General features: G+C 36.0%; 1 protein-coding gene across 2 annotated transcripts in view; it reads right to left on the bottom strand.

Moving 5' to 3' along the window:
• The window catches only part of LOC145252436 (jmjC domain-containing protein 8-like), a 43,927-nt gene extending 21,267 nt beyond the window's left edge, over positions 1-22,660 (bottom strand). For both annotated transcript variants that reach the window (XR_013863598.1, XM_080111834.1), the window contains exons 1-5: positions 22,503-22,660; positions 15,913-16,005; positions 13,515-13,563; positions 9,387-9,483; positions 324-392 (exon numbers count right to left, since the gene is read on the bottom strand). Coding sequence is in view for 1 of the 2 variants with exons in the window: in XM_080111834.1 (XP_079967960.1) it covers positions 324-392; positions 9,387-9,483; positions 13,515-13,563; positions 15,913-16,005; positions 22,503-22,573 (379 nt within the window). In the remaining variant the exon portion in view is untranslated. The remainder of the gene's footprint in view (positions 1-323; positions 393-9,386; positions 9,484-13,514; positions 13,564-15,912; positions 16,006-22,502) is intronic.

Genomic DNA, 22,660 nt, shown 5'->3' with positions numbered 1-22,660 from the left:
GTTGTTGTTGTCTCACCGCGTATTGGCCAACTAAGTCTCTGGCTGACTTTGTGTAGAATTGAAACTGCTATCTTCAGACAATTCTCACCTGAAACTGTAGAGATTCAACATCTCTATCCACTGCGCCATTGCTAACCACCTGAAGAAGGCCAGAAGAATAGTTGGTTGAAATGTCATGAAACAATCAAGATGAGGATAACAGTCTGCAATAAATAAATGGATAAATAAAGAGGACATCTTTTTGTCTCCATTCTTAAAAAAAAAAAAAAAAAAAATCTGATTTGCAGATATAAAAAAATACATGGTTAATCACATTTACTTACCGTTTCCAGGTGTTTTTAATCTTTGTGGTTTCAGATAATGTGAAATATAATCTTGCAAACTAACATCAACTGAAAATATATTAAAAAAAATTTGGTCAAAATGCTATTGAGTACCAACTAAAGACTTACCCTTCAAAAATTAATTAAACGTGTGTTTTGAATAATTATTTCAAAATGTTGTTGACAAGTTTTATGATATTAAGAAATTTATTATCCAATGTATTCTTGAATGATTTTCAGAAATTATTAAGTGTTGTGAAGGAACATAACTGGCTATACACCGGTTACAAACTGTATATATATATTGGACTGTTTGGCAGACAGCGGCAGACAAGCAGTCGCAGTAAGACGGATAGTCTTACGTGTTGATTACCTAGACTTTCTTCCCCATACTTGTTACTATGTACTTCTATTTACCTTAGGCGAGCAGCCTTACGTTTCTGTATTATAAATAAACCCCATTACACATACCACTCGGTGTAACTCACGTTTGTCTTTATTTCCTAAGTATTTAGGAATATAACAATGGCGACGAAAGGATGTTCTTTCTCTTAACAGAGATAAATTACCGTACCAAGGACTGTGTACAATGCAAGGATTTTTTGTTTTACGAAAAAAACAAACTACACAAGGATTTTTGACCACGTGCGTCAATGAATTTAAAAATTTTTCCTACCTAAAGTAGCGAAAAGTACGGATTTTTCTTCGTAAAGAACTCACAAGAAATTATAGAAACATGTTCAAGGTAAAGTGGAATTTATATTTATTTTGACAAGTAAAAAAAAAAAAAAAAAAAAAAATGGTCGCAAGTTGAATTCGAAACTACACTAAAGGATTACGAGTTTCGAAAGAAAAAATATAAATACAACGACTATTGTACCATTTTATGCCACGTGGGAACGGCAGCCATATATTTTTTTTTTTTTTGGAAAATTAATTGTTTGTTATTGCCTTTATATAAATAATTGGAACTATTTGTCGTGGGAAGTAAGAAATATTTTGTGTATGAACTTACGTTGTTGAAAAAAAAAAAAAAAAAAAAAAAAAGAATTATTTTACAAAGCCTGTTGAATTACTATGGATGAACTTTGTTGAAACGTGTTGTGTCTGCATATTGCTACTAATTTACGATATACGTAAATTTACGATTTTTCTTTGGAATTATTGTGTAGAATTCGAAAAGACATTTTTGTACTAGAAGCTAACATGGAACAATTAGCAGAGTTAACTAAGGCTCTAGCCCTTAGCATCCAGGAACAGACAAAGATGACTCAACAATTTTTAGCGCAACAACAACAACAACAACAAATTCAACAACAACAGCTACAGCAACAGCTGCAACAACAACAAGAAAGAACACAAAAAACTTTAGAGGCACAACAAGAACAAACAAACATACTACAACGACAAATGTCGACACAGCAAAAGAATTTAGAAAAGCTAATTCTAACGTCGACCGGGAAGAAGACTAATTTTTCTGCCGAGGGTATTTCAAATTCACTAACGGAATTTCGTTACTCCCCGGATACTGGTGTTACTTTCCCTGCATACTACAGAAGATACGAAACAATTTTTACGAAAAGATGTTTAGACTGGACCGATGAGGAAAAAGTTACCCTGCTACTACAAAAACTGGGTACTGATGAAAACACCAAGTATGCAAATCTAATGCTACCAAAAAAACCGGAGGAGGTTTCGTTCGAGGAAACAATTAGTACCTTGTCGAAAATATTTGATAAAAGGGATAGCCTATTTCACTCTAGATACAAATGTTTGAACATTCAGAAGGCAGAAGCTGAAGACTATCTAGAATATGCTTGCACTGTGAACTGTTTATGCGAATCATTTAAATTGAATGAAATTTCCGCAGACCAATTTAAATGTTTAATCTTTGTACAAGGTCTCACAGCACCAAGGGACAAAGATATACGTTCACGGATCCTAACAATTATGGAGGCGGATCCTAACATAACATTGCAAAAAGTCACTGAAGAGTGTCAACGTCTGATTAACATAAAGAAAGACAACACTCGCATTGAAGAGAAAAATATTTTTAAGGTACAGCAAGTAAAAAGGCAAGGGACCACAAGAAAGTCCAGGTTCCAAGAACACAGGATCCTTAAAGGATACAAAGACCCAAAGCTAAAGTGTAAATGTTGTGGTAGTTTAAGACACAACAATAAGACCTGCTGGTTTAGGAACAAAATATGTTATGAATGTGGTCTCAGAGGTCACAAGGGAACATACTGTGCCCAGAAGAAAAGACAAGGGACCGATAATGTAAATACGCTTCGCATGAATAAAGAAAAAAGCTGCGAAAGACGGAAATATGTTGATGTTCGGATAAATGGACATCTGGTTACATTGCTTCTGGATAGCGGTGCAGATATTAGTATTATAAATGAAGATATATGGAAAAGGATAGGTCGACCTGAATTAACGAAAACCAGAAAGACGGCGAGAAGTGTGTGCGGCAAAAGATTAGAGTTCAAGGGAGAATTAAAATGCAAAGTGACATTCGCTAACCAGACTCATAAATCCAAAGTGTACGTCGTACCAGGAAAGAATACATGCCTGTTTGGGGTAGATTGGATTGTCCTGTTTAATTTATGGGAGAAACCCATAAATTCGTTTTGTAACGTTTTAACTGCAGAAAAAGCAAACCAAAGGGAAGACTTCCTGAAGGATTTGAAAACTGAATTTCCCAATGTTTTTGCCGAAGGACTAGGACTCTGTATTAAGACAGAGGCAAAATTTGAATTAAAGAAAAATGCCACTCCAGTATTCAAACCTAAAAGGAATGTGCCTTTTTCAGCGATGGACGCAATCGAAAAAGAGTTGGATAGACTTCAACAACTGGAAGTCATTGAAAAAGTTAACCACACAGATTGGGCAAGTCCAACCGTGTATGTAAAGAAAAAAAATAACAGAATAAGGGTCTGTGGAGATTTTTCAACGGGTTTAAATGACTGTCTATTGGACCATAATTATCCCCTTCCGTCCGCAGAAGATCTGTTCTCTAAGCTTAACGGAGGAAAAATTTTTTCTAAGATAGACCTCTCAGATGCTTACTTGCAAATTAAGATCAGCGATGAATGCTCCAAATACTTAGGCATAAATACTCATAAGGGCATTTTTAAGCTAAAGAGGCTTCCTTTTGGATTAAAGGTTGCTCCTGCTATTTTCCAGCAAATTATGGACACGATGCTGGCAGGGTTGGAATTTTCAATGGCCTACCTTGACGATATCCTAATTAAAAGTGAAAATTTGCAAGATCATAAGAAGCATGTAAAAGAAGTATTCAAAAGAATACAGGAATTTGGTTTTAAATTGAGCCCAGAAAAATGCGATTTTTTTATGAAAAAAATTAAATATCTAGGTCAAATAATCGACAAAGAGGGTCGAAGACCGGATCCACAAAGGACTGAAGCAATTGAAAAGATGCCTGCTCCAGATTCAGTGACAAAATTAAAATCGTTTTTGGGATTAGTTCAATACTATGCAATTTACATCCCTAACATACATAATTTAAGAGCTCCTCTTAACGAGTTACTGAAAAAGGGTGTTAAATGGAACTGGAATAAGGAATGTGAATCTGCTTTCCAAAATATCAAAAGATGTCTACTGTCAGACTTAGCATTGGCACATTTCAATCCAGAAAAGGAACTAATACTAGCAACGGACGCCATTGATTACGGTGTTGGCGCTGTATTACTTCACAAGTATGAGGATGGTAGGACAAAAGCTATCGCCCATGCTTCAAGAACGTTGGTTGCAGCGGAGAAAAATTACAGCCAAATTGAAAAAGAGGCGCTGTCGATAATATTTGGAATTACAAAGTACAATCGATTTCTCCATGGACGATCTTTTATTTTGCAAACCGACCATAAACCCCTACTTACCATATTTGGATCAAAGAAAGGCATTCCCACACATACTGCGAATCGATTACAGCGATGGGCTGTAACCCTCTTAAACTATCAGTTTAAGATGGAACATGTATCCTCAAAAAAGTTAGGACACGCAGATGCATTATCACGGTTGATCCCTAAAAGAAGCGAAAGTTTCGAAGAAACGGTAATTGCTGCGCTTAAAGACGAAAGTGAATGTACAAGTTCAATGTGTAATATGATACGTGAACTTCCGGTAACTTTCGAAAAAATAAAAAAAGAGGCAGTAAATGACATTTTCATTAAGAAAATGAAAAATCAATTGGGATGGATAAAAAAAAATAAAAAGGTAGATCAAACAACGCCTTTTTCCATCTGTGAAGATGTGCTCATGTATGGTGAGAGGATCGTAATTCCACTAACGTTACAGAGGAAAATTCTGAAGGAATTTCATACAGGTCATCCGGGCATTTCGAGAATGAAATCCCTTATGAGAGGATATGTGTACTGGCCTGGTATGGACAAGGAAGTTGAAAAATGTGTCAAGACATGCAGAGGATGTCAATTAGCAGCTCGAGATCCTCCAGTAAAAACGACGCCATGGCCAAAGACGGACCTACCCTGGTCACGTCTGCATATTGATTATGCGGGACCTATAAATGGTTATTTTTACTTGATTATTGTAGATTCTTTTTCAAAATGGCCAGAAATATTTAAGTTTAGACATCCAACAGCAAAAAACACTGTGAGTGCGCTTAATGAAATTTTTAGCCGTTTTGGAGTGCCAAAAACCTTAGTGAGCGATAATGGAACAGCATTTACTGCTCATGAATTCAAAGAATTCTGTGACTCACTAAATATTCTACATATGACAACACCTGTGTACCATCCACGATCGAATGGGTTGGCCGAAAAATTTGTAGATACGTTTAAAAGGGCACTTAAGAAAAATCTTACTACGGACACAGACGAACAATGTATTCAAACATTTTTAGCAATTTACAGGGTGACACCAAATCCTAATAATAATGTCAATTCTTCCCCGGCTGAGCTAATGTTTGCAAGAAAGATAAGATCTGTCTTCGATAGGCTGCTACCAGAGAAAAAGAAAGTTTTCAAAAAAGAAAACCTTAATACCAAGTGCTTCTCCCCAGGTGAAAATGTATATTTTAAAAATTTTCAAAATGGACGAAATCAGTGGGTTGAAGGTATTATCAAAAAAAGGATTGGGAGCATGGTCTATACCATCCAAGGATTAAGTTTTGTCTGCAAAAGACACAGAAATCAAATACGTCCCAGACTGTCTCCAAATGTGGAAGAGACACCAATGAAAACATTGTGCGATATTTTTGATATACCAAAACCAGCGTGTGTACCGCAAACAATGAATATTTCGCCTGAACCGACCATACGGGCTGGACAGAAACCTTTACCCCGGGTAACGCTGACCAGAAGGAAAAGCGCAAGAAAGAGAAAAGTTACCAGGAGATTAAGCCCTGACCCTAAAAGGAAGAGGTATTTAAGCTAAAATCAGGAAGATTTCAGCTTCAGGGGGAGGTGTTGTGAAGGAACATAACTGGCTATACACCGGTTACAAACTGTATATATATATTGGACTGTTTGGCAGACAGCGGCAGACAAGCAGTCGCAGTAAGACGGATAGTCTTACGTGTTGATTACCTAGACTTTCTTCCCCATACTTGTTACTATGTACTTCTATTTACCTTAGGCGAGCAGCCTTACGTTTCTGTATTATAAATAAACCCCATTACACATACCACTCGGTGTAACTCACGTTTGTCTTTATTTCCTAAGTATTTAGGAATATAACATTAAGAAAATATGCACAATGGTAAAGCATGAATTGGAAAATAAAAAAAGTAAAAAATATAGGAAAATTTATGTAAAAAATAAGAATAAAATGGCATTTTCAACAAGCAATTAACAAATTCATTCCTGAAACAAGAAAAAAAGAATACATCTTTGAAAATTCATGGATTAAGGTTTTTTTTATTATAATTTCCATTCGAATTTTATGAATTAATGAATGGTGTAATTTATTCAATTTTAGTTTGAGCATATATTTCTCCTATTTATTTAAATGCTCTATTTAGCATATTGAGTTTTTTATTATTTTGATAGGTTCGAAATTAAAAGAGAACATTATTTATCTTTATAATTCTCTCTCTCTCTCTCTCTCTCTCTCTCTATATATATATATATATATATATATATATATATATATTTGTAAAATTTTAATAAATAAATATGCTTATTTATTAAAAAAAATCTGCACTTGTTTCGTCTTTAAACCGTTAAATTTTGAATTTTTCATTCCATATTAACAATGCTTATAAACAGTAGGCTTTTTATTACTCAACAAATACACGCCCCTCGATCATCATTTTCTACTTTCTTGGACATTTGAATCTTACACTTCACCAACGTCTGAAGGAAAACATGCCAAGCAATACCACCATCGTACATTAAAAAAAAAGAAAGAAGAAAGACCTGTATTTCCTGATGAGAGCCCATCTTCTTTGCAGCGGCCCTGGCAATGTTCTCAATGTATCTGTTGCAACTCATGTTCTCTGTGTGTGTTAGGCCAAGAAGTTTAAAAGAAGTACTTTCAGATAATGTATCGTTAGCCATTGCTATTAGTGATTGAGAAGGTTTCTTGTAATTATTATAGGAAACTAGCTTAGTCTTGGCAGCATTGAATGTGACAATCCATTTATGTCTCCATTCCACTGCAGATTGGAGGTTTCTGCCATTGCCTCGTTTTCCCCTCATGCATGTTATAGAGCATAGTGTCATCAGGAAATATACCCACCTTAGAGACAATTTTATCAAGGAGGTCATTTATGAATATTAGGAATAATAAAGGTCCAAGGATAGAGCCCTGAGATATTGCAGCATTTATATCATAGATGCAAGATTCTTTTGACAAATGATTACACAGCCTGTGACAACCAAATATCTACATATCTTCATTTGGAGATCTGTGGAGAGATGCAACTTGACCTATAACAACAAATGCTGACAGTGTTATACAGGGTGTTTCAAAAGTCTTGGGAACATTATGAGTTATTAAAAATCGTTATGTTCCCAAGACTTTTGAAACACCCTGTATAACAAAAGAAGATAAAATAAAGACAAGGACATAAAACCAGACATTTTAATCTGAAACAAACCTGGAAGAACTGTTATCATTGATGTAATCGCCCTGAATAACTATGGCTTAAATAAATAAATAAATTACAAAATATCGGGACCTGAATGAATGACTTGAAAACATGATCCTTGAAAAATATAAGCATTATATGGGTTGAAGATGGGGCAAATGGCCTAATAAAAAAGAATCTAAAAAAATACTCACGATTCTTGGAAAATCAAGCTGCTGTAAAGTACAAATACCAGTCTTTAAAAAGTCAACATCTATTCTTAGAAGAACGTTCGGATACAAATTTAATGCATGGCGGAATGAGAACATCGCCAGGACCTCTGCGAAGAAGGTGGATTCTCTCTACCGTGCTAGAAAGCTATTAACGCCTGAAAGTATCCTATACCTCTATAAGGCTACCATTCGGCCATGTATGGAGTATTGTTGTCATATTTGGGCTGGTGCATCTGCCACTAGTCTCTCGCTCCTAGACAAGGTTCAAAAGAGAGTCGCTAATCTGATAGATCCTGAACTGTCAGCTAAACTTCAGCCTCTGTCACACCGACGAAATGTTGCATCCCTCTGTCTGTTCTACAAGTACTTTAACGGTGAATGCTCTGACAAACTGCAAGCACTTGTGCCCTCTCAACGTAAATACCCCCCGACAAACCTGACAAGCAGCTAAATCCCACCCCTTCACAGTAGAGATCCCTAGATGCAAGAGAGCCTTCTACTCCAATAGTTTCTTCCCCAGAACAGCTAGACTTTGGAATTCCCTCCCGGATCCCTGCTTCCCCGACTGTACTGACATGCAGAAGTTCAAGTGTAAAGTGAACCAACATCTTGCTGCCCAACTTCCTACATAGTACCCCTGATGCTTATGTCCCTGATAGTAGCCCCCTACAACAAAATGGTAATGTGTCTTGTTTGGGATGAAAATGTAATAATAATAAAAAAAAGTGTTGATCCAAGGAGTTTTAGGGAGGGTGTCCCTTGACCTTTACTATTATAAAAAAAAATGAACTCTGTGTGTGTGTGTGTATGTAGACTCCACAACAGCAGGGCTGATTTTAATGAAATTTCACACAAATATATCTGGCAGTGTTCTTAGATAGGTTTTATATTGGAATGTCTTCGATGATAATCGATAATCGAAAAAATCCAATGAAAGAAGGAACAGACGATTTTGACCAAAGTTAACACCTTATACACTTTAATATCACAAGTGCATTTGAGGAGTTTTATTGCCACACAAGCAGAAAAGCCCGGCATATAACATCAACAGTAGGTTCTTTGATATGACAGGGGCATGTCTGAAATGAATGTTTCTGTTTAGAGCACAGCTGGACCATGATACTTGACTTTTGCATTTTAACTTTAATTCAAGCCATTATATATAAAAATAATTTTATAAAATCAACAGTAGGTTCTCTACAGTGCAATGTAGACTACAATATATTGTTGACTAAGTCATCTGGAAGACTGTGGTCTAAATAAATAAATAAATAAAATATCTTTTAAAATATTCACAATCTTTGGAGAATCAAGCTTCAGCAAAGTACAAATACCAGCTTTAAAAGGGTCAACATTTATCCTTAAAATTGAAGTTTGATTTTTCAGATTAAATGCTGTTTAGGTCCAATTTTTAAAATCTGATAATGCCTATAAAATAGATTAATCTATAAATATTCGAAGATGTTAAGAACTTGAAACATTAAAAACTTTTCACTAAAAATTGATTGAATTTGGCATTATCTCCCAGATGGCTTGATATGCCATAAATCGAAACAGCAAAATTGATCTTTTAAAAAACATTAAAAAAACTATTTGTCCACCTTTCAGTTAAGTTAACTGCAATTCTCCAACTTATACTTTCAGATGGAAATTTAATTCATAGCAGAATCATGTGTTAGCCCCAGGAGTGTTAGGAAGGAGCCCTTGATCTCTTAAAACTTGAACTAAACTATAAAAGAAAGAAAAAAACTTGTCTTCATATAATCGATGACTTACCTTTTTCATATGAATAGGTATTCGCTGTACTCAGTCGAATAATTTTTTCCCCATAATTTTTAATGAGATTTTCCTTTGTACAAGCCTTCTGAAATTTCTAAATGAAAAACAAAAAATATGAAAATGTAAATATACCCAAAGAGAGACCAAATTAGGTTTCTGATTTTTTGAGATGAGGATTGGTTATTCGTATTATTTGGAATTCTCGGACTACTGTTCTCATCTTGAGTGTGATTTTCACAATGTTTTAGTCGATGTAACCTTCGACTTTCTTCAAAGTGTATCTTGTTGAACTTGGGAATGTTTCTGTCAAACTCAGGAATTTGGATGGAATTCCGTGGTGCAATGATTAGAGTACTTGGAAAAATCAATTGTAAAAGCGATATTCTTCTGAAGGTTGAAGGATCAATTATCAGTGTGGGCGACCGAAAAATACAATTGCGAATTACTTAGGACCTCTATCAAGTCATGGCTGATGGAACGAGAGCATGCTACCCCCATGAAATAAATAAAAGGTTCTGTTCAAAATTCCATCCAAATTCCTGAGTTTGACAGAAACATTCCCAAGTTCGACAAGATACACTTTGAAGAAGATCAAAGGTTATATCGACTGAAACGTTATGAGAATAACACTGAAGATGAAAACAGCAGTCTGAACATTCCGAAGAATACAAGCGAAAATTAGGTTATACAACATAATCAAGTCAACACACCAGATCCCATTAAATCACCAGAGTTAAGCAACACTGAATCTGGTCAGTACCAGATGGGTGACTATTTGAGAATACGAGATGTTGTATGTGAGAAAGTGATGCAAAAACTCACATCAATCATCTTCCATGCAGCATAAATATATTTTTTTTTTACATAGGCATCACCACTTATCAAGACCAAGAGGCCACTCGAGGATAAGGGGGTTAAAGAGTGTACAGTAGAAATTGGACAATATAGTAATTGTTAATAATGGAAATTCGGTAAATTTGTTAACTCATATGGAACGGTTCATCAAAAACTTGTTTACATTAGACTTGAAGACAACCATGAAAATAAAGTTACTTCATCAATTTACGTGATTTTTGGTTTATGCTATTTTCTTTCTGTCATGCGTACATACATCATAAAGATTAAAAAAAAAAATTGTTTTCTTGGTGCAGGGGAATTCCAGACAAGCACTAAAACTTCTTCCATAGCTCACATGAGGGTGAGAAATGGAGTTGGTTCAACCAGTCCAGCACAAATACCACATATATTGTAAATCATATGTTAAAATTAATTAATAATTTTATTCATTAATTTGTACCAGTTTCTTTTATGCACTAAAAGTTTATTGAGATAAAAAACTTGATCATATACCTAAATGCTCTGTTTCATCTGCGACACATCATGGCAAATAAAATGCTGGAGAATTGCTTTCTACATATATCTCCAACTGAAGCTGGCTAGACATGCATCTTGAAACAATGAATCTGCTAAAAAAGTGCTCGTGTGGTTCATAGAGGTCAAGGTGTTACAAAATGGATTGAGAGAGAGAGAGAGAGAGAGGTGAGTAAACGTGGAGTGTAGACACGTTTACCAGAACCGAAGGTCAGCTGACCAGATTACGTATGAGTGACGTGGTTAGGTTGGCTAGATCTGGGAGATTTGATTTAGACACAGAAGACAACAGACGGCTTCCCGTTGTCTCCTCCTCTCCACGGGGGGGGGGGGGAGCTGACGTGTGTAGAAGAAGAACCCACACAGGCCGATTTCACTTCCACCTCCTGCAGGACCTCTGGGGAAAGTGAAATAAAAACTATAAAACCCATTCATCGTCTTGGAGTGATAAATCTTCGTCAATTTCCAGATGGTCCAACATCGAAGAAGCAGAGGTAGGTTCTGAAAATACATGTCACACACACGATTCCCTTTATGATAATCAAACACACAACCATTTATATTAGAGACAATCATACACACACGGAATCCTTTTATTTTATACACCAAACGTAAATGGTGCCCCTCAATGATAACCCTATGTAACAAAGGGACAAGCTGGAAGGCTTCATATTACAATCAAGACTGGAGAAGAACAATTGTTGTATTATCCTTTTTATGTATCTGTGTCTATGTATGTCTAGATGCATATAACGTATACGTGTTTCTGTAATCGATTCTCATGTATCGTCTAATGGTCAGAATTATAAGGACAGTTACTTTTCTTTGTATATGTAGTGCCTGTACATTTTGATCTGTTACATATATATATATTTAATAGTCTTTCTATGTGTACGTGGGTGTTTTCACATATTCATGACAATAACGAACAGGACGACAATAAAATAATAACACTCTTATTTGCTTGACACCCGACATGGTCACATACCTTATTTATTGTCTTTCTCTCCTCTGGCAGCAGACACCTGAAAATGAAGGCATCTTCTTCCGAACAGAACACCCAAAATACTGTTATCATTTCCAGATCTTTATATCCAAATGTTCCACGTCTTGGAGTTTGCAGCTCTTAATCTTCTCCCTTACATTTTCCTTAGTTGAACCGTAGCTGCTTCCATTGGACCACAGAGACAACTCCTGTCTGCTAGCTAACCCAGTGGCTAGCTAACTCCCAACTTGTCTCTTCAACTTCCAGTTACAGACTAACTCCTAATTCTGATTTCTCCTGGCTTACCTCACTCTGACGTTAACAAGAATGGACAATCTCTTCATTCATTGCCATGCAAACCACATCATTGTTTACTAAACCAAATTCCTAACTAGCTTTGTTTATGTTTTTCCTCTATTCATAACAACATTTTTTCTTGAGCCAAAATTCCCGAGTTAAATATGTAACATAAATATTTTAGCTAACATTCTTTTCTTTCAAAACATTTTTCTGAATGTCTTTTTAACCTAAATTATTTAACAATTAATCAAAGTAGTTGTTCTGACCCTTGGCACTGCCAACCACAACATAACACTACTACTACGCTGTGATTATAGCCAAAGGGCCACCATATAACACACTGACCTTTTGGGATTAGAGCTTCTGGCCGCAATTAATGAGCAAGCATTGCACGAACTTTGTGAATATTTCATCATCAATTGATGATTCGACAAGAAAACAAATACGAATTTTTAAAGTTTCTAATGATATAGTTTTGAATTGATATATGATGCCAACGTTCTGTCTAATTCTGTATCATCTTGTGCACTGCACTTCAAAACTGGAATTGGCTCTCCAGATGCAGACCTGAGCAGTTGATAAGAAAACCTAGGTTTGCCCAGTTACCAGGATTCTCCTCTTGGCATTGCAGACAAAGCCTGATGGAAAGTCAAGCCAATACAGTCAGAGCCAGCCGTGCTGCAGGAGTTGCAGTGCTTCATCATCTTCCTATTGGGACCCCAAACCGGATTTTTTGTTGGGGTTTACTTTCTTTTAGCCTTTGCCTTTTCCAAGGCACCCACAAGACAGTGGAGTTATTTACCCATAGCTGGTGAAAATTTGAAAATATTTCCAATTTTGACCACAGACGAGGAGAGTCAAGGAGGATGGAAAGATTGAGGAGAGAAAGCACTAGCCAGACATCTGCTGGATGAGTGCAAAGAGGACACTAAACCTTGGGGAGGCTTTTTCAAGAATAGCACAAATGTGTCTTGAAACCAAATCCCATGGAAAGTGACCGGAGAGATATCCAGAGAACAATAGTAGATGCGTTCTTGCTGGGTTGAACACCATGTCCAAGTCCTTCATTCACTCAGATGCAAAAAAACAAGCAGCGATTGCGGGTATACGAATGTTATATGAGAGTCTGGGTATGACACAGAAATTTGTTTGTCATTGGTGTAAGAGCTTGGGAACAGAATCAAGTCATCACAGTGAAAATTGATGTTGCACTGTTCATAGATGTCAGAACGTTGGTGCAATAACAAAATAAAATATTTTTTCAATGAAAAATTTGAGCAACATTTAAAAAAAAAAACACAAACTTTTGTTTAGCACCTTCCAATGATTGCTACAAGTTGCCTGGATTATGCCAATGATAACGTGGTCCCTATTCCATATGAGTACTAAGAAGAAATAAGTGGATTATCATGATCGGAAAAATATTTGATTTTTATTACATTTTGAAAAAAAAATTTTCTTTCATTTACCAGATTATCCGATGCTTGGTCGATTCGAAAAGGTTTTTTATATGCAAAACTGAAATGAGAAAAATATACATAAAAAATAACCAAAAATAAAAATTAGTTTTGCTTTTTTAAAAAACAACAAACAAACAAAAATGTATGAAATATTTGAAGATGAGATTTTGTTATTATGATTCTGGATTTTTGGGATGAGGATTGATAACTCGGATTATTCGAACTACTGTTCTTATCTTGAATACGATTTTCAAAACATTTCAGCCGATATAACCTCCGAGCTTCTTCAGGTTTCTTTTGTCAAACGCAAGAATCTTTCTGCTGAACTCAGGAATTTGCATGGAATTCTGAACGGAACCTTTCATTTAATCCATGGGGATAGCATGCTCACAATTGTATTCTTAGTATTGTCTGCACTGAGGATTGAACTTTTAACCACCAGAACATTGTCGCTTAAAACTGAATTTGACTTAGCACTTTATCTGTTATGCTATGTGTCCTTGCAAAGTTTGACAAGACACACAAGAAGAAGGTAAGAGGTTACATCAACCAAAACGTGAAAATAACACTCAAGATGAGAACAGTAGTTTGAAGAATTCGAATAATACAACTAATCAGAAGAAGGTTGTGGGGTTACATTGGCTGAAACATGAGAATAACGATTAGGATTATTATAGTAAGACCAATCATCATAATATTCATAATTTGGGTGTTGTTCCAAGTTTGAATCCAGTTTGTTCTACAAAAAATCAATTTCACTTAGGATGTTAGCAATCTTCTCATGATCCCTCCCGTAAGTACCCGATGTCTTTCTATAAAAAATTCTGACTAGAAAAATATCGGGGAAACCAATGCCAACAATAGAATCTTGGGATTCATACGATATAAACGATGATGATGATTATGTTCATCATCATCATTTCATAAAATATAATAACAAATCATCATTGCATCAAGTTACATTGGCTGAAGTGTTGTGGGAATAACACTCAAGATGAGAACAGTCAGACAAAGAATAATCCGACTAACAACTAAGATGAGGATAGTAGTCCAAATGCTACATCTACCAAATGTTACACCTACCAAATGCTACATCTACCAAATGTTACATCTACCAAATGTTACATCTACCAAATGTTACATCTACCAGATGTTACATCTACCAAATGCTACATCTACCAAATGTTACACCTACCAAATGCTACATCTACCAAATGTTACATGTACCAAATGTTACATGTACCAAATGTTACATGTACCAAATGTTACATGTACCAAATGTTACATCTACCAGATGTTACATCTACCAAATGTTACATCTACCAAATGCTACACCTACCAAATGTTACACCTACCAAATGCTACACCTACCAAATGCTACATCTACCAAATGTTACATGTACCAAATGTTACATGTACCAAATGTTACATGTACCAAATGTTACATCTACGAAATGTTACATGTACCAAATGTTACATGTACCAAATGTTACATGTACCAAATGTTACATGTACCAAATGTTACATCTACCAAATGTTACATCTACCAAATGTTACATGTACCAAATGTTACATCTACCAAATGTTACATCTACCAAATGTTACATGTACCAAATGTTACATGTACCAAATGTTACATGTACCAAATGTTACATGTACCAAATGTTACATCTACGAAATGTTACATGTACCAAATGTTACATGTACCAAATGTTACATGTACCAAATGTTACATGTACCAAATGTTACATGTACCAAATGTTACATGTACCAAATGTTACATCTACCAAATGTTACATGTACCAAATGTTACATGTACCAAATGTTACATGTACCAAATGTTACATCTACCAAATGTTACATCTACCAAATGTTACATGTACCAAATGTTACATGTACCAAATGTTACATCTACCAAATGTTACATGTACCAAATGTTACATGTACCAAATGTTACATGTACCAAATGTTACATGTACCAGGTCCTTGTTTGCATGATTCTTTTATATGAGTATGAAACTTGATCAGGAAGTTCCAATGGTTTGTGTAAACACTTCATTGTTCACCAACTGATCTAATTCACAGGGAAACAGCACCAACACGAAGATGAGGTAAGAAGAGTGGTGGCCAAAGCTGACCTGAAAGCTATGATTGGCATTTGTATCTTTGGTGTGCGATGATGGAATTGCGAATGGCTGACGTATACTGAAGAGTCAGCAGCAGACAGACCTAGATGCATTGCCTTGATTGGTGATGCAACAAATTCACTTGGAGCCAGCTCAACTCACCCCAGGTGAATGGCATTACAAGTACAAGTTAGTAGTCCAAATAATCTTTCCTATTTTCAATAAAAGCAAGATTTTACAAGGAATTTAAAAAAAAAAAAAGGAGAAAAGAAAAAACTCACTAATCTAAAAATTTTTCTTGACTGAGCGATCCATTTATAAATGCAATGTTGCAAGGCCCCGGTTCCACAAGAATTGCATTTGGCGCAGTGAACCTAAAACAGAAGAAAATGCAGACAAATATGAAGAATTCACCAAAGAATGTTTCAATGAGAAAAATATTCTTTTAATAATTGCGACAACACAATCGTATAGTCACAAGAGTGTATTTATAGACTTCTCCTTTCCGCTGGATTCAAGCAGTGCTGATTTGGAAGAGGTGCTGTTAGAGATTGCATATGCGGCCATCCTTTGTGCATCAAAACTGAAAGGAAGGCATATATTTACAAAAGTACAGAATAGTATGTTACAGATAGTCCATGTTGGATACTGTAGCTATGACTGCCAAAATATTTCGTAGCTCTATATATAGTGTCTGGAAGAGTCCATCTATTCTTGAAATAAGGTAGGTTAACAGCACATCATAAGAGTTGCAAAGTCCCATACAGAAAAATCTTGTATGCTCTGTAATAGATATTGTCATGGAAGTAATAATCGATTCGTCTAAAATAGGGATTAGCAAAGAAAGTGAAAATATTTTTACTTTTGTCTTAACCGAAAAAATAAATTCGCAATTGAAAAAAAAAATGTGCCAAAAAAAAAAAGGGAATTATCTAATCTTTTTTCTTTATACTAATAAGTCACTCCTCATCAAAGGCCAAAAGCCACTTGAGGATAAAGGTTACTAAGTTTATCCGGTGGATGTTGAGAGAACACGTTCAGAGAATTGGTAATGATGGTTAAAACTGGGCAGAATTTGATTATTTATGGAGGCTTGACAAGAATTTGTTAATATTGGACTTGAAAATGAAAATGTTATAGTTAGCAACTCTAGGATACTGTATTCTATATACGAATGTTGTATTGTTTGTTTCACTGTAACAATTTATCTGTTCATCGCTCACGTATATATAATCATGTTTGTTGCACTCCTACAAAAATGCGTGCTGCTAAATAAATATATACACTCTAACTTGTTTCACTGTTTGACAATCAAACACAGAGACGGTTTCATAACAAAACTTTTATTTATTCAATTATTATTTTGCCTGCAGTGATTATCGGATATATCGAGCAAGGGTGAAAAGTGAGGTTAGGGTTAACAAGCTAATGATGTAATGATCGAGCGTCTCTCTCTCTCTGTCTTTCATTCTCTGTCTTTGTTCGTCAAACCTTTTGCTTTTATTGACAAATTCTTTCTTTGTTCCATCAGAGGTCAATATATGTGTCAAAGTTCGACATGGTATTTTCTTTGTTTCATCAGAGGTCAATATGTATGTCAAAGTTTGATATGGTATTTTCTTTGCTCTCTGCTAATCTGGAATTTGTGTTTGTGTGCACAATCTCCAAGTTCCTTTATCCAACATGAGTAGTTCTTATAGTTCATATACACACACACACACACATATATATATATATATATACATACATACATAACATATATGCATATTTACTTATCGATATTGACATATCTACACACACACACACATTCATTTTTGTCCCGATTCAATTACAGACTGGACATTTTCCTCCAGTGTTTCTTTCATTGCCTTAGATATGTGTTCATTCGTTTTCCCCTTGTATCTATTATAGAGCGTGTCGTCAACAAATATAACCATCTCAGAGACAATTTCATCAGGAAGGTAATTTGTGGATTATGAATATGAAAAATAATACAATAAAATCTATTTACATCCTCATGCTGACACATTTGAAAAAAATATTATTTCTTCTCGATTCGCATGCAAAAAATGAGAAAATTTTAATTATAAATATTACTTCTTGTGAGAAACCCTGAAAATATGAGTGAAAAAAAAAGAAAAGTTAAGACAGCTTTTCATGGAAAATGATACAAAAATCAAAAAATCAAATGTAAAAAAAAATGTCTTGTGACCTTTAAATATTAACTACTTTTACAAGCAAATAAAAAATCAAGCCGATTATAGAAAGCCTATCTGGCCAGGCTCCTTGCCCAGACCAATGTGACTCTCTCTCTCTCTCTCTGGATTTCCCTGTCTTCCATCAGCTACCTCAGATCTTAAACTATATCCGATGGTGAGGCCCCAGCTTGCGGGCTTTGGGGAGTGCGGAGCCACCCTTTAATTGCCATTGCTCTCAGATCCACTCTGACCTGGAGTGGTAGTAACTGTTAGGGTCCCAACTATGGGTTAAATAGAAACCGACTCGAAAAAAATAAATATATTCTATTAAAAAGCTTTTCCTCAAACTCACTGGATTCGGCATTAAATAACCTGAAAAATGTTGATATGCCGTAAAACAAAAACAACCAACCAACCTAGAAAGCCAGTTTGAACAAATAAAATAAATGACTTTATGTTTTTAATTCAACATTAAAAAATGATCGCGAATTAGTTAGAAAACCTTTGATCTTTGAACAAAGTGCTGAACTGCGGGTCAATGCTATTGTTTGAAACACAGCTCAATGTAATTCCCGAGAAAGATGAAAAACTACATAAGATTTTTTATCTAATGCAAACATTTTTTTAATGGTCTGTAGTGGAATGGGGACAAAAATGGATGGCCACATGCAATGCTTCCAAGACTAAACTTGTTTCCTTTAATAAATACAAGACACCTTCTCTACCACCAATAGCAATGGCCACTGACTCGTTATCTGAAAATACATCTTTTAAACTCCTCGGCTTAACGCTCACGGGAAGCATGAGTTGGAACAATTATATTAAGAGTATTGCCAGGACCGCTGCAAAAAAGGTAGGTTCTCTCTACCGTGCTAGAAAACTACTAACGCCCGAAAGTATCCTAAACCTCTATAAGGCCACCATCCGCCCATGTATGGAGTATTGTTGTCATATTTGGGCTGGTGCATCTGCTACTAATCTCTCGCTCCTATACAAGGTTCTGCCTGTTCTACAAGTACTTTAACGGTGAATGCTCTGATGAACTGCAAGCACTTGTGCCCCCTCAACGTAAATACCCTCGACAAACCCGACAAGCAGCTAAATCCCATCCCTTGACAGTAGAGATTCCTAGATGTAAGAGAGCCTTCTACTCCAGTAGTTTCTTCCCCAGAACAGCTAGACTTTGGAATTCCCTTTCGGGTCCCTGCTTCCTCAACTGTACTGACATGCAGAAGTTCAAGTGTAACGTGAACCGACATCTTGCTGTCCAACTTCCTACACAGTACCCCTGATGCTTATGTCCTTGATAGTAGCCCCCTACAACAAAGTGGCAATGTGCCGTGTTTGGGGTGAAAATGTAATTAAAAAGAAAAAGCATATACGGGACATTCGGTTTTAATTGAATCATTACTTGTATTTATGCAGCGTTTTTCAGGTGGAAGGTTAGGGTTAGGGTTAAGAAAAAAATAATTCAAATTACAGGCATTTTTAATTCTTTGGTAGCGCTTAGAGAGATTGCTCTATCATCAGTTGTATAATATCGGGATGGTTGTAGTGCCATGCCGTCTATGGAAAGGGTCTCTCCAATCATCTCCGGTGAGTATTCCCAAGGCCACATTCCTGTGAACGAGGCATCGGTTGATGTTCTACTTGTATGGCATGATGGTTTACTTGTGTGGCATGATGGTTTACTTGTGTGGCATGATGGCCTACTTGTGTGGCATGATGTTCTACTTATGTGGCATGATAGTCTACTTATGTGGCATGATAGTCTACTTGTGTGGCATGATGGAGGCTGTGCACATCAAGTTTGTCTAGCGGCTCTCAACCTCAACTGAAAATATAAAATGAAATGGAATGGCGGCTCAGTCCAAAATAACGATCAAACCAAACGCACACTTGAACAACGAGTCACCTCCTCCCTTGAGTCTTGTATTTACAAATATCCGAAGACTTAGAACTAACTTAGATGATGTAGAATCATTTCTTCTAGCAAACTCCCAAGATATCTTAGCACAAAGTGAAACTAACTTGCACTCCTCCATCCCATCTAACATCTTTAACATGTCTGGTTATCTTCCACATTGTCGTAAGGATTCTGACAGACATATGTACATATTTGGAGTCTGTATTCATAACATCCTCCCCATGACTCATGAATCTAAATTAGAATCAGATGACCAGGCCTTCATGTGCTTTAAACTAACTTTACAACATAGCGTTAGTTACTTATAGTTTATCACCTCATTAGCCTCCTCCCCCTTTTCGCTAAAATATTGGAGTTCATAATTAATCAAGCTTTAGTCCACCACCTCACAGCTGCTAAACTTCTATCTGAGCAAAAGTATGGATTTAGGCAAGCCCATTCTACTGCAGATATCCTAACTGTAATCTCTGAACATATATACCATGCACTGGATAAGGCCAGGGGAAGCTAGGGCAGTAGCCCTAGATATATCTAAGGTCTTTGACAGGGTATGCCACGATGGTCTTCTCAGGAAAATCAGATCATATGGTATCATTGGACGGATACTTAACATAATTAAATCCTTCTTAAGTAAGAGAAGAATCCAGGTTTCCCTTGATTGTCATATGTCAAAACAATATGATATAAATGCGGGTATGCCTCAGGGGTCGATCCTTGGACTTTTATTATTCCTAATATTCATAAATAACCTTCCTGATAAAATAATCTCTGAGATGAGTATATTTGCTGATGACACCACTCTCTATAACAGACACGAGGGGAAAATAATGAACACATATCCAAGGTAATGGCAGAAACCCTAGAGGAAGACTAGTGGAATGAGGACAAAAATGAATAATGACAGTCAATGCTGCTAAGACTAAGTTCCTTTACTTTAATTATTACAAGAAACCTTCTCAACCACTAATAGTCATGGCTAATGATAATTACCGGAAAGTATTTCATTCAAACTCCCCAGTTTAACATTCACAGGGAACATGAGTTGGAACAGATACATTGAGGGTATCGCCAAGGCTGCTGCAAAAAAGGTGGGCTCTCTCTACCATACTAGAAAATTACTCACACCTGAAAGTATCCTGTACCGCTACAAAACCACCATTCGCTCATGTATGAAGTATTGCTATCACATTTGGGCTGATGCATCTGCTACAAGTCTCTCCCTCTTAGTTACAAAAGAGAGTCACCAATCTAATAGGTTCTGCACTGTCAGCTAGGCTTCAATCTCTGTCCCATCGACAAAATGTTGCATCCCTCTTCCTGTTTCACAAGTATTTTAGTAGTAGGTGCTCCAACGAACTATAAGCCTTGTACCCCTTCTATGTAAATACTCTTGGCAAACCCGACAACCAGCAAAATCCCACTCCTACACAGTAGAGATCCCCAGATGCCAGAAGGTTTTCTGCTCTAATAGTTTCTTCCCTAGGATTGCTACTCTTTGCAATTCCCTTCCGGGTTCTTTCTTTCCTGACTATACTGACATGCATACGTTCAAGTCTAATGTAAATAGACATTTTGCTACTCAACTCCCTACACAGTATCTCTGCAAATTATGTCCCAGATAGTGGTCCCCTACATCAAAGTGGCATCGTGCCTTGTTTGTAGTGAAAATGCAATAATTAAAAAAAAAAAATGTCTACAATTATTGCTTACTGATAAAAATTTGATTTTCTTCGTTAAAAATAAAATTATTTGATCATTTTACGTGGTTTTTGGAATATGACATTTTCGTTCCATGACGAATAAGTACATCATAAAGATTTGTTAAAATCAGATTGAATTATGAATGAGAACCCGTTTTTGATTATAATTGTTGCTTTTACGTTAAACTGTTTGCTAGCGTTTTAAACACTAGCCATCGTTTTACGGTAAAAAGACAAAAAAAAAAAAAAAAAAAAAAGAAAAAAATCACAAAGTTTTACTTCGGCACCTTCCGGTGGTTTAGTAAATCTGCCTGAAAGATCCCGAGGATAACGCGATCCCTATTCTGCATAAGCACCAAATATTAGAATCAGATTTGATGCATTACATTTGTTGAGCTATACCTTTAAATAACCACATTACCTAAGTTCCACGACTCCTTCGGACCAAGATCACAGTGTAGTATCTGTTCTAATGCCACACTTCATCTTTTCTGTCCTCAGTCAGTGGAGGAGAAATCTTTCATGACTGAGACAATTTTTATTTTTGTTCCTATCTAGAGTGCCACTTTTTGGGGGAGTTGGATTTTCCCCACATTAAAAACCAACCTTGTAGCTAACTCTGCCCTCGTGGGGAGGCAAGTAAATAGGAATAAACACTAAGCTGTTCTCTAAGATAACCGTACAGTCATCGAGTAGCCTTCGAGCCTTGATAAGTTGTGACACCGTTATTATTCCAAAATTAAGAATTAAAAAAAAAATTCCGTTTTTTTTTTTTTTAATCGTTTTTTAGTAAATATTTTTTAAATCGCTAAAATTGGACGCGGCCTCTATTCCGATGCCAGGGATTTATTTAAAAACAGGACTTCAAATAATTTAAGAAAAAATATTTTTGTTTACAATAACAAACATAACAATACTGACAAGCTTGCCCGAACATGACCTTTCCTAACATGTGTCGGTTTTTAACTAACGAAATATTATTGTTTATATTTTATGCAAGGCAGATTATTTACTCGCAGTATGGCTTGAATAATAACGACACTCACCATCCCCCGTCACTCAAACTGTAAACATTGACAATGGATAAAAATAAAGAAATAATCCATTCTGGCAGCATTTTTTTGGGGAAAGACGACGTTGAAATGCTGTCTCTACTTCCTATTAAAAACGCAGCACTTCCGGTTCGGTTTCGTTCATATATATA

This window comes from Euprymna scolopes, chromosome 29 (assembly GCF_053919585.1).
Source record: "Euprymna scolopes isolate OS-2025 chromosome 29, ASM5391958v1, whole genome shotgun sequence".
Lineage (NCBI taxonomy): Eukaryota > Metazoa > Mollusca > Cephalopoda > Sepiida > Sepiolidae > Euprymna > Euprymna scolopes.
The sequence above is the reverse complement of the archived record's forward strand: the minus strand, read 5'-3'. Positions and strand labels throughout refer to the sequence as shown.